The sequence below is a fragment of the Schistocerca nitens genome, chromosome 1 (genome assembly GCF_023898315.1).
Source record: "Schistocerca nitens isolate TAMUIC-IGC-003100 chromosome 1, iqSchNite1.1, whole genome shotgun sequence".
Lineage (NCBI taxonomy): Eukaryota > Metazoa > Arthropoda > Insecta > Orthoptera > Acrididae > Schistocerca > Schistocerca nitens.
In genome coordinates, this window is record NC_064614.1 from 475153462 (window position 1) to 475167033 (window position 13572).

The window sequence follows — 13572 nt, forward strand, 5'->3', positions numbered from 1 at the left end:
AATTTTCTTTATAGTAATACCTATTATAATTGGTTGATTCGGTAATTGACTTGTACCATTAATAATTGGCGCACCAGATATAGCATTCCCACGAATAAATAATATAAGTTTTTGATTATTACCACCTTCATTAACCCTTCTTCTTACATCTTCTATAGTAGATAATGGTGCTGGTACAGGATGAACAGTTTACCCCCCTCTAGCAGGAGCTATTGCACATGGAGGTGGATCTGTAGATTTAGCTATTTTCTCACTACACTTAGCAGGTGTATCATCCATTCTTGGTGCAGTAAACTTCATTACAACAGCAATTAATATACGATCAGAAAGTAAAACTTTAGATCAAACACCTTTATTTGTTTGATCTGTAGCTATTACAGCCCTTCTTCTCCTTCTTTCACTTCCAGTTTTAGCAGGAGCTATTACCATACTATTAACAGATCGAAATTTAAATACATCATTCTTTGATCCTGCAGGAGGAGGAGACCCAATTTTATACCAACATCTATTCTGATTCTTTGGGCACCCAGAAATTTACATTCTAATTCTACCTGGATTTGGTATTATTTCACACATTGTATTTCAAGAAAGAGGAAAAATTGAATCATTCGGAACATTAGGTATAATTTACGCCATACTATCAATTGGACTAATAGGATTTATTGTATGAGCACATCATATATTTACAGTAGGAATGGATGTTGACACATGGGCATAATTCACATCAGCAACAATAATTATTGCTGTACCTACAGGAATTAAGCTATTCAGATGACTAGCTACACTATATGGAACTAAATTCAAGTTCAATCCACCATTATTATGAGCTCTAGGATTTATTTTCCTATACACAATTGGTGGATTAACAGGATTAGTTCTAGCAAATTCATCACTTGATATTGTATTACATGATACATATTATGTAGTAGCCCACTTCCATTATGTATTATCTATAGGAGCAGTATTTGCAATTATAGAAGGTGTTATTCAATGATACCCACTATTTACAGGATTAACCATAAACAATACATGATTAAAAATCCAATTCACAATTATATTTATTGGAGTAAGCTTAACATTCTTCCCTCAACACTTCTTAGGGTTAGCAGGAATACCACGACGATATTCAGACTACCCAGACGCATATACATCATGAAATATAATATCAAGAATTGGATCTACAATTTCTATTGTAGGAATTATTATATTCATTGTAATTATATGAGAAAGAATGGTTACAAACTGAGCAATTATATTTAGAGCTAATATAAGAAGATCAACAGAATGGCTACAAAATAACCCACCTGCAGAACACAGTTACTCAGAATTACCATTAATTTCTAGATTCTAATATGGCAGATTAGTGCAGTAGATTTAAGCTCTACAAATAAAGGTTTGACCTTTTATTAGAAAATATTATAAATGGCAACATGATCAAATTTATCCCTTCAAGATGGAGCTTCACCATTAATGGAGCAACTATCATTCTTTCATGATCATACTATGGTCGTATTATTATTAATTACAGTAATTGTAGGTTATGCCCTAAGTTATATATTATTTATTGCCTATACAAACCTATACATACTTCATGGACATTTAATTGAAACAATCTGAATAGCATTACCAGCAATTACCCTAATTTTTATTGCTTTACCATCATTACGACTATTATACTTACTTGATGACTATTATACTTTCATCGAAAGGTCGGGATTTTATCCAAATTTGACACGGCAAGTAAACCGAGAACTTTTTATGCATGAACTACGTCGCGAAAGTCTTCGTAGTCAGAAAGGATTATGATGTGCATTTCAAATAGATTGAAGAAACTTCAAGGACTATAGTCATCATTTCAAGAGGTTAGAACAGCATTTAACATGCCTTGTACAAGTGTGTTAGACTAGAACTGTCATATCAGACAAATAAATCGGAGGAGAAATTAAGAAATGCAGAAACAAGATGAAACAAGTAACTGCAGAACAAATCAGTACTTGCGAAAATGAATTAGATACGGTAACTCAAGAAATGAAGAGCAAAACCGACGAATTACGCAAGGAAGTTTAAGTATTTAAAGAGTGGAAAGACAAAGTCACGGACGACTTATTACAAGTCAAAACACAGGCAGAGGAGGTGTCATTACGTAGCCAAGCGAGTTCGGGTAGGACCGGTCTGGTAAAGTTGAAAGATCAGGAGAAAATAAGTGTTGTTCCATGTTAAAAAAGTACAGGTTGTTGAAGGAGAGAAAAAGTAATAGTGGTTCAGCAAACAGTACGGGGGTCGGATTTACGTCAGTGGGTGAAGAAGATAGGCAGAATGAACAGGAGGAATTACGTCAATTAACAGACAAACTCTGCCTACACGCGGTGACCCGGTATCCCCACTTTTGAATATACAGTCGAATGTGCCAGTAGGAATACGTTGTCAGGACGTTGGAGAGAACGAGTTTAGAAAACATTTTGTTTCCGTACAGAAGGGCGAGCTGTTCCCAGGCAGATCGAACAGTCTGCATCCAAAAATTTCGATCAGACAATTCTTGGACAGACTCTCGAGGTCTTGTTCTGCCGGTTACGGAATCAGTTTCGTATGAAGGGATCAACAGGAAAAGGCAGCCGCCACGACGTGAGTGACTGCAGCAAACTGCACGGCTTACAAGGAATTTACACAGGGGTTTCTGAACGAATACTGTACAAATGAATCAGGGGCGTGTCAAACTAGGTATTTTGACACCATTGGTAAAGCTAGAGGCGGTGTTACAAGGTGTCAGGGGGATGTCTTCTGAGGTGTGACTAATTATTTGTCCGCTGTGGCGTGTTGCATCGTGCTTATTGGCCATTTCCCTACTTCAAATTAATTTCGCAGCAGTGTTGGAAGATAAGAATTAATTGGGATTAAAAGTAGGAGAATAAATTTCAAAACTTTCTTCAACTTACACATCCACGCAGTTGTCTCTGTTAATCATTAGGAAGAAAATTATTTAGCAAAAAAACCAGTGGGAGCAATATGAAATCCTTACACAACTTTTTCGTGCATGTGGAAGCAAAACTTAAATTTTCATTATTTTCTAAATATGTCAAAAACACGCAAGACTTAAATACTGTTAAGAAATAAGACTTAAAGTTAGAAAGAAGAAAATTAATTCTCATTTCAGAAACAAGTAAATTCTAATTTTTTAACACTTTAGCATAAAATAGCATAACATAGCGCGTGGATAAAAGGCATAAAGATGAAAAAACTATTGGGTAGCGTCACTGCCTCGCAAAGCAGAGGTTCTGGTTTCTGGTTCGAGACCTGTTCAGTCCTCGAGGTGAATTTAAATGTATCATATGTTATGTGTATGTATTGGATTGAATAACAGAGGAAGTTTCTGAAATAATGTTCACTGACTTTTTGGACCGTTGTACCTATACTTATTACCACATCCGAAGAAAACTTGCAAGTTCAATGCAAAACACATGACGTGACTTATTAGGACTTGGTGTTATTTTCATTCATGATATTTCTCGCCCCATGAGGAGCCTACAACGCACTGACATATTCCTTTCTTCCTACACACAGTTTGATTTTAAGTCGTTTCGGAACTGAAAGTAGATTTTTGTGTAGAAGGACTGCAGGAGGATTATGCCGTCATGCTAATCGTTACCACTGCGCTCTCTGTGCTAACGATATCGCTCTTCGATACGAAGTGCAAAATATGCCGTCTCGTTATTACATGTGTTTCAACATTGGTAGTAATAAGTTAAAAGAAGGTCGAAGGTCTGTACTTCAATTTACAATACTGTAATCTCTGTTGTTTTAACTAGCCATCATATTTTGCTTTGTGAATACAAGCTGTCATAATGGGCTGCATCTGCGCCAATTGCGCCTGACACGTTAGGCAACCTGAAATACTTACAAGTTTCCGCGGCTGCTAGTCTTCTAGGCGTCAAGTAATGGTCTGAAGTTTATGAACTCGAAATCATTAGATAGGACTTGATTAAGTTGGTACAATGTGGAAAGGAATACCCCTTGGAACATGGTGTTTTAGGTACTGTAGGATATATTACAATGGATACCTGAACTATTTCTGTTTTTGTTATGACAAAATCTTTCCTTTGGCGTTTGTGTCTTCTGTGGTAGAGTTTGCTAATTACGAACAACCACCAAGCCACGAATTGACAGCTATTTTTATTTACAATCTGTGAATGAATAGTCCTCCTGCCTCCACAATCGACAGTTACTCTAAAGGAGGGAAGTCACCCGCGTAATTCGTTTAAACTTCAATATGATGTATTCGTATTGTAATTGTTAGTGTGTTATGTGTATGAAGTCGAGATGGGAAACCAACTAGTATTCGCTTAGATGAAGTGTAGTCAACATCCTTACCTGCCACTCACTTTTTTAGCTCTGTTAGTAGAAAAATTTTCTAACCACCCACTGGTTCCATAATGACAGTGATTTATAAAGCAGTGAAAACAAACGCCATTAGAACAGGCCCTTAAGGCCCAACGGTGCCAATCGGCCGCCGTTTCCTCCTCAGCCCTCAGGCATCACCGAGTGCTGATACGGAGGGGTATGTGGTCAGCAAACCGCTCTTCCGGCTGTTGTCAGTTTGCGTGACAGGTGCCGCTATTTATCAATCAAGTAACTCCCCAATTTGCCTCACAAGATTTGAGGGCAACCCGCTCGCCAACAGCACTCGGCAGACCCTGACGGTGACCCAGCCAAGTGCTAGCCGAGACCAAGGCGCTTAACTCCGAGTATATGACGAGAACCGGTGTTGCCACTGCAGCAAGAAGTCGGAATAAAGCAGTTAAGTAACTTTATTTTTAAAAAATTATAAAAAGGGGGGGAGGGGTACGACAAGTTAAAGCATATACACAGAAGCGCCAAAGAAACTGGTATAGGCACGCGTACTCAAATACAGAGATATGTAAACAGGCAGAATTTGTTGCTGCGGTCGGTAACGCCTATATAAGAAAACAACTGTCTGGCGCAGTTTTAGATCGGTTACTGGTGCTACAATGGCAGGTTATCAAGATTTAAGTGAGTTTGAACGTGGTGTTACAGTCGGCGAACAAGCGATGGGACACAGCATCTCCGAGGCAGCGATGAAGTGGGGATTTTACCCTATGACTATTTCACGAATGCACCGTGAATATCAGGAACCCGGTAATACATCAAATCTCCGACATCGCTGCGGCCGGAAAAATATCCTGCAAGAACAGGGCCAACGACGACTGGAGAGAATCGTTCAACGGGACAGAGCTACAACCCTTCCGCAAATTGCTGCAGATTTCAATGCTGGGCCATCAACAAGTGCCAGCGTACGAACCATTCAACGAAACATCATCGATATGGGCTCTCAGAACCGAAGGTCCACTCGTGTACTCTAAAATGATTGCACGACACAAAGCTATACGTCTCGCCTGGGCCTGTCAACATCGGACTGTCGACTGGAAACATGTTGTCTGGTCGGACGATTCTCGTTGTGGACGTGTACTAGTATGGAGACAACCTCAGGAATTCGTGGACCCTACATGTCAGCATGGGACTGTTCAAGCTGATGGAGACTCTGTAATGATGTGGAAAAAAATGTTGCTTACCGTTTTAGTCAAGTTTAGTGTTGTATCCTTCAAAGTAGTTTTCTTCTGATTGCACATACTTTTTCCAGCGCTTCTGCCATTGATGGTAACATTTCTGGAACTCATCTTCTGTAATATCCTCCAAGAACCTCGTCACAGCTTTTTGGACATCTTGTGTTCTTTGAAAATGGTGTCCCTTGACCGCCGTTTTGACTCTTGGAATTAGAAAAAAGTCGCACGGAGCGATATCTGGTGAATAAGGTGGCTGTGGTAGTACTGAAATTTGTTTTCATGTTAAAAATTGCTGTACTTGCAGAGCAGTATGGGATGGCGCATTATCGTGATGCAGAATCCAATTACCAGAAATGTTGGCACGGACACGAAGAACTCTTTTACGAACTCTTTCTAAAATTTCTTTGTAGTAATATTGGTTAACTGTTGTCCAGGAGGCACCCACTCTTTATTAACAATTCCCTTGGAATCAGAGAAGCACACAAGCATGCATTTCACTTTTGACATTGACATGCGAGCTTTTTTTGGTCTGGGTGATCCCTTTGAGCACCATTGCCAATTTTGGCGTTTTGTCTCTGGATAGTTCTGCAAAAACCAACTTTCATCACCACTGATAACACGGCTCAACAATTCTCGATTCATTCCCGTTTCCTCTAAGAAATTGGCTGCCACATTTTTCCGTGTTTCTCACTGTTGTGGCGTTAGATTTTTGGGGACCATTTTTCCACAAATCTTTCTCTTACCAAAATCTTCAGTTATTATTAGATGAACCGTTTCTCGATTGATGTTCAGTTCTTCTGCAATCATTTTCACGGATAATCTTCGATCAGATCATACGATTTCACGCACCCTGGCCACGTTGACATCCGTCCGTGAGGTTGATGGTCGTCCACTGTGGTCTTCATCTTCAACATCCGTTCTGTCTTCACTAAATATTTTATGCCAACGAAAACCTTGAGCGCTTGACATAACCTGCGCTCCAAAAGCCTTCTGAAGCTTACCGTAAGTTGTCATCGCGTTTTTACCCAATTTAATGCAAAAAGAAATGGCCTACCGTTGCGCAATTTTATGCGGTTCCATTTCCGTGACGAGAGACACAAACACGTGTTAACTTATTACAGCAGAACTCACAACTGATCAGTTGCATCGATGTGCCGCTTGGCCTAGAAGCAGCTTATACACCAAGGTCAAAGATGAAACTTTCTTTCAGGAGTGCTAGTTCTGCAAGGTTCGCAGGAGAGCTTCTGTAAAGTTTGGAAGGTAGGAGACGAGGTACTGGCAGAAGTAAAGCTGTGAGGACGGGGCGTGAGTCGTGCTTGGGTAGCTCAGTTGGTAGAGCACTTGCCGCGAAAGACAAAGGTCCTGAGTTCGAGTCTCGGCCCAGCACACAGTTTTAATCTGCCAGGAAGTTTCATATCAGCGCACACTCCGCTGCAGAGTGAAAATCTCATTCTGGAAACATCCCCAAGGTAGGAGACGAGGTTTTAATTTGCCAGGAAGTTTCATATCATGTCTCCGCAATATCCTTTCTTTCAGGAGTGATAGTTCTGCAAGGTTCGCAGGAGAGCTTCTGTAAAGTTTGGAAGGTAGGGGACGAGGTACTGGCAGAAGTAAGGCTGCGAGGACGGGGCGTGAGTCGTACTTGGGTAGCTCAGTTGGTATAGCACTTGCCCGCGAAAGGCAAAGGTCCCGAGTTCGAGTCTCGGCCCGGCACACAGTTTTAATTTGCCAGGAAGTTTCATATCAGCGCACACTCCACTGCAGAGTGAAAATCTCATTCTGGAAGGTTAAAGATATTGTGTCTACGCAAGCCTGCAGGGTTGCCACATCTTGCAAAGAAAATCAGTCTCATTACTTTATTGTCGCACCTCGTATTGTACTCTTAGACCTTAAGTTAAAAGCTTTGCACATGCACTTCTCAAATGTTTTGAAAACTATATTCTACATGGTTTATTTCTCTGAATTGCTATGCTAAAGCAAAGTACTAAGCATTGATGTTAACTAATTATCAGTATTAAAAACGTAAGAATGCGTGCTGCATCAAAGGCGGGGACGATAGGTTTTACAACTATTTGGCGGTGGCGGGGAGGAGGGGGTAAGACAGTAACCGATCTGAGACATCTCCAGAATCAAACCGTGGAACCGGTGTTGTACCCAGTGGAGGAGTCGAGTAAGAATGTTAAGCCTTGACCCCGGAGCAGGATGGCGCTAGCTAGGTTGACTCACCACCGTCAGTGGCTATGAGCGCGGGGAACCTGGTGGAGGTGGCCACCGGGTAGACGGGCGGCGGCGTGATGGGCAGGATGATGGGCTTCCGCGTCGTGCTCGTCGTCGTCGTCGTCCTGCGCGTCGTGCTCGTCAGCGGCCTCACCGTCACCAGCTGCGTGGGCCGCTGCGTCACCACGCTGGAAAAAGGGCACGAGCAATACGGGACTCAATAACAGCGGCAAAGGTGGAAATTATAAAAAATGGTTCAAATGGCTCTGAGCACAATGGGACTTAACATCTGAGGTCATCAGTCCCCTAGAACTTAGAACTACTTAAACCTAACTAACCTAAGGACAGCACACACATCCATGCCCGAGGCAGGATTCGAACCTGCGACCGTAGTAGCCACGTGGTTCCGGACTGAATCGCCTAGAACCGCTCGGCCACCCCGCCAGCCTGCAAGACCGGGACCAACGACGACTGAAGAAAATCGTTCAACGTGACAGAACTGCAACCATTCCGCAAATTGCTGCAGAGATCAATGGTGGGCCATCAACAAGTCTCAGCGTGAGAACCATTCAACGAAACATCATCGATACGGGCTTTCGGAGCCGAAGGCCAAATCGTGTACCCTTGATGACTGCACGGCACAAAGCTTTACGCCTCGCCTGAGCCCGTCAACACCGACATTGGTCTGTTGATAACTGGAAACATGTCGACTGGTCGGACGAGTCTCGTTTCAAATTGTATCGAGCGCATGGACGTGTACGGGTATGGAGATAATTCATGTATCCATGGACCCTGTATGTCAGCAGGGGACTGTTCAAGCTGGTGGAGGCTCTGTAATGGTGTGGGACGTGTGCAGTTGGGAGTGATATGGGATCCCTGATGCGTCTAGATACGACTCTGACAGGTGAAACGTACGTAAGCATCCTATCTAATCAGCTGCATCCATTCATGTCCATTCCGACGGACATGTGAAATTTCAGCAGGACAATTCGACTCCCCACACGTCCAGAATTGCTACAGAGAGGCTCCAGGAACACTCTTCTGATTTTAAACACTTCCGCTGGCCACCAAACTCCTCAGATATGAACATTATTGAGTATATCTGTGATGCCTTGCAACGTGCTGTTCAGAAGAGAACTCCACGCCCTCGCAGTCTTGCGGATTTATGGACAGCGCTGAAGGATTCATGGTGTCAGTTCCCTGCAGCACTACTTGAGACATTAGTCGAGTCCATGCAACGTCGTGTTGCAGCACTTCTGCGTGCTCGCGGGGCCCTACACGATATTAGGCAGGTGTACCAGTTTCTTTGGCTCTTGAGTGTATAATGCTGTATTCATGAATTGGTTAAAAACAATGATGAAAATGTGAACAGACAGTACAGTTCAAAACACTTGAGAATGCATCAGAAATGTTGAAATGTGTGTGAATTCCTAAGGGATCAAATTGCTGATGGCATCGGTCCCTAGACTTACACACTACGTAAACTAACTTATACTAAGAACAACACACACACCCATGCTCGAGAGAGGACTGGAACCTCCGGCGGGAGGGGCCGCGCAATCAGTGACATGGCGCCTCTAACCGCATGGCCACTCCGCGCGGCCCTTTAGAATGCTTGAACAACACGAAACACTTGAGAAATACTGAGCACGATGGAAGATACATTGACCATTAGAAACGGAGCACCGTACGCTATCGCTAAAACTGGAAAAGAATCTGCCCTGGGACGGTAGATTGTAGTTGAAAAGAAGGAGATAGGAGAGTGGTGGTGATGATGACTGAGGGGTGGTAAGAGATGATGAAGAGACAGGGGTGGTTGTTGGGGACAAGGAGAGAGAAGAAGCTGGTACTGGGACCTGTAGACGTGAGAGGAAAAGGTGGAGGGCGCGACAGGAAAAGGAAAAGGGAGAAGGTGTGGTATGGTAGAGGGGGAGGAAGGAGCCAGTGGAGGCGGGGGGTGACGGATTCACTTCGTCAGTCAACTGTACTCATATTTACTAAGATACAGGTACGAGCACGCGTTGACATTGGCATAACCAAATACTGAAGTAAAACAAACTCTTCCCTTTATAAACACATGCCACGGAACATAATAAAATCCGCCAAAAACACAAATGCATTAAAGTACATTGGCGGAAAAAAATTAATACACCTGGAAGGACGACATCGATTTTGATCTCGCGGTTCCGGACTGAAGCGCCTAGAAGCGCTCGGCTACACCGGCCGGCCTGGGAATTATACTTCCGGCCACTACAAAATGGCTCTGAGCACTATGGGACTCAACTGCTGAGGTCATTAGTCCCCTAGAACTTAGAACTAGTTAAACCTAACTAACCTAAGGACATCACAAACATCCATGCCCGAGGCAGGATTCGAACCTGCGACCGTAGCGGTCTTGCGGTTCCAGACTGCAGCGCCTTTAACCGCACGGCCACTTCGGCCGGCCGGCCACTACAACTGAAACATCACGAAGAATAGCAAATAATCAGATTTTACTTATTGTGCTTATATATTAGACTATGAAGATTACACGATTAAATTCGTAGGTGATATGGGGGTACACAGGGAACGATAGTTAGTATACACAGGCTCTTAGCCTGCTGGGCACCAAGTCTAACTGAGCTAGAATGAGAAAAATGGGTAGGCCATTTCATGCTGCTTCAGCTATATGCCAGCGTTTTTCAGTCGTTCTGGCTGGCTAGTGGTGGCCTGCAAATATCTCCGCAGTCCATGACCAGGTGCTTTCAACGGATGAGGGATTTGGAGAACGTACTGGTCAAGGCAACAGCCAACACTCTCTTTATCGGGGTAGGTCGGAATAGAACGGGGAACATGCGGCCTTGCGTTATGATGTTGAAAGAGGTCTCTGAAAACAGGGCATAGTCGCCGGCCTTAATACGTAACGTCAGCTGTGCAAATTACCGGCTATTAGAACCAGAGGTGATTGAGTTGTGTACTGAGTGGCACCACATAACATTACCTCAAGTGCAGGGTTCGTATGACGGTGACATACACAGTGCATACTGCTGCGAAAGGCGCATGAACAGAGACACTCAGGAAGGTACCGACAGGGATGTGTAACCATCCCGCCTCCAATGAAGTGGAGGATTAGTGGCGTGGACAGCCCGATCGATGTGGTCCAACAGATTCTCGATTGAGTTTTAAACTGGGCAGTTTGGTGACCATGGGAGTACGGTAAACTCATGCTGGTGCTCTCCAAACACGCACGTAGGCTGTGAGTTGTGTGACACCTCGCATTGTCGTACTGGTAGCTGCCACCGTGCCGACTGCATGTAGGGGTCGACATGGCCCCCAGTGACAACTAAATACTTATTTTGGCCCACTGTCCCTTCCAGAATGACGAGATCACTCAGGGAATGGCCTCCGGCCTGCACTATTCCGGCAATTGTGGCAGGTTGTTTGTTTTCAGACGTTCCGCGCCAGACACGGTAACGGCCGTCTATTTGATGGATAAAACATGACTCATCCGAAAATGCAGCCTGTCGCCACTCAATGTACATCCAGTTGTTAGTGGCGTGCAAATTCCAGCCTTCGTCGCCGATGAACAGCAGGCAGGATGAGTGCATGAACCTGGGGCCTGCTGAGGAGTCCCATACGTTGTGACATTTGCTGAATGGTAGTTGAGCAGGCACTGCTAGTAGCCCCTTGGTTCATCTGGGCGGTGGTCAGTTGGTCAGTAGCCCTACGTCTGTTCGGCTATACAAATCTCCGAAGCTTTCGTTCTCCCCTCTCATCTATGGCATGTGTTGCACCACAGTTGGTTCAAAATGGCTCTAAGCACTATGGGACTTAACATCTGAGGTCATCAGTCCCCTAGACTTAGAACTACTTAAACCTAACTAGCCTAAGGACTTCACAAACATCCATGCCCAAGGCAGGCACCACTGCTGTACTGGCGCTAGTTTTGGATAGTGATATTTTTCCATGCACTGTGTACTTTTACCACAGCAGCACGCGAACAGTTTACAGACTTAACCGTTTCGTAAATGCTTCCATTTTTGGTCCAAAAGCTAAAAATAAAGCCCTTTTGGATATCAGACAAATCACTCAGTTTTCGCATTACGAGAACGACTGCACTGTTCTCCGCGTCCCATCAACACGCTTTATATACCCTCCACAACTAACGCTGCCACTTGCCATCCGAGTGGTTGTTGCACGTTGACGTTGAATTCAGGTGGTGGTCACTCTAACGTGACTTAACCGTATACAATCTGCCAACCTCCAGTCCCCTTGGATCTTCCACAAAAAGATACGTCCATCGTTATGCTCTATGTAGAACAGGGGCTCGTGCTACTTCCATTGTTATCGTTTGGTGCGGCAACGTTGATGCTCCTCCTTGCTCCTTGTTGACAGACAGTAGTGCTCCAGACCTCGTCACACTTTCCGTGTGGATCTTAGTCTTGCTGTAAACAAGCCCATTTCCTGACTCAAGATATGTGACTAGGCTTTAAGATCCTGCTCGGCCTAACAAACAATATCACTCGTACGCTGCCGGCCACTGTGACCGAGCGGTTCTAGGCGCTGCAGTCTGGAACCGCGCGACCGCTGCGGTCGCAGGTTACGTCCTTAGGTTAGTTAGGTTTAAGTAGTTCTAAGTTCTAGGGGACTGATGATCTCAGCTGTTAAGTCCCGTAGTGCTCAGAGCCATTTCTTGAAATCGTACGCTGGTCTCGTGGGGCGTTTGAGATAATACATAGCGTTGGGTTTAGTCCTTCTAAAACCATAGAGTAGCGTGGCAGTTTTGGGATCCAGATCAACACAAGCAGCTGTATCATGGAACGATAAACCGCCATATCGATAGAACACGATCCTGCCGTTATCGATTTCCGACTAGAGTTGGTAGACTTTTATCCTTTTTACTCGAGATATAGCACGTTATTCTAACAAAGAAACATCATTCGAACGTTGTTAATGATTGATAAACCGTTTTGTAATCTTTCCTTACATACAGAATCTAGATGGCGTTCCTCCTACCTGCTTAATGAACAGGCGCTGAAATGCTAATCATTTGCATATCCAAGAACGTAATACATTTCAGGCCTGTTTGCCGTTTGTTGCATGTTTCCTTCGTGGTGTTCATCGTGTAAATACGTGAAATTTCCGGCACATTGAAAAAGCATTTGGCACCCATCTTGGGCAATTATATAGGATCGCTTCACAATTGCAATTCTGTTGATAAGTCTCCCCTGCTTCAGAAATTTCACACAACCTCCTCTGCGGAGGGATCTTCACCAGGGAGAAAGGGTATGGTGGAAACTGCCTCTGCTATACCCTGTTGTTCCCACAGAGAATGTTATTGTGTATACATTGACCTGACAAAAGTCATGAGATACTTCCTAATATAGTGTCGGTCCTCGTTTTACCCGGCATAGTGCAGCAGTTCTAACGAAGTGCTATGGACTCAACATGTCGTTGGAAGTCCTCTGCAGAAATATTGAGCCATGCTGTCTCTATAGCCATCCATAATTGCGAAAGTACTTCCGGTTGAGGGTTTTCTGCACCAACTGATCTCTCGATTATGTCCCATAAATGTTCGATGGGTGGCCAAATAATTCGGTCGAATCGTCCAGAATGTTCTTCAAACCAGTGGCGAACAGGTAACTTGGTACATTATCATCCATAGACATCCCATCGTTGACTGGGAAGATAAAGTGCATGCATGGCTCCAAACGGCCTCCAAGAAGCCGAATATAACCATTTACAGTCAATCGCACTGGAGGATCGAGCCCACACCACAATGGAGACATCACCAGGTTCC

The 13572-nt window shown here is 43.9% G+C and overlaps 1 protein-coding gene across 1 annotated transcript in view; it reads right to left on the reverse strand.

The window, feature by feature from the left end:
• LOC126254566 (proclotting enzyme) overlaps nucleotides 1–13572 on the reverse strand; it is a 176727-nt gene that overhangs the window by 79311 nt on the left and 83844 nt on the right. Inside the window, exon 4 of the mRNA XM_049955326.1 lies at nucleotides 7803–7981. Within this exon, the coding sequence (XP_049811283.1) occupies nucleotides 7803–7981 (179 nt within the window). The remainder of the gene's footprint in view (nucleotides 1–7802; nucleotides 7982–13572) is intronic.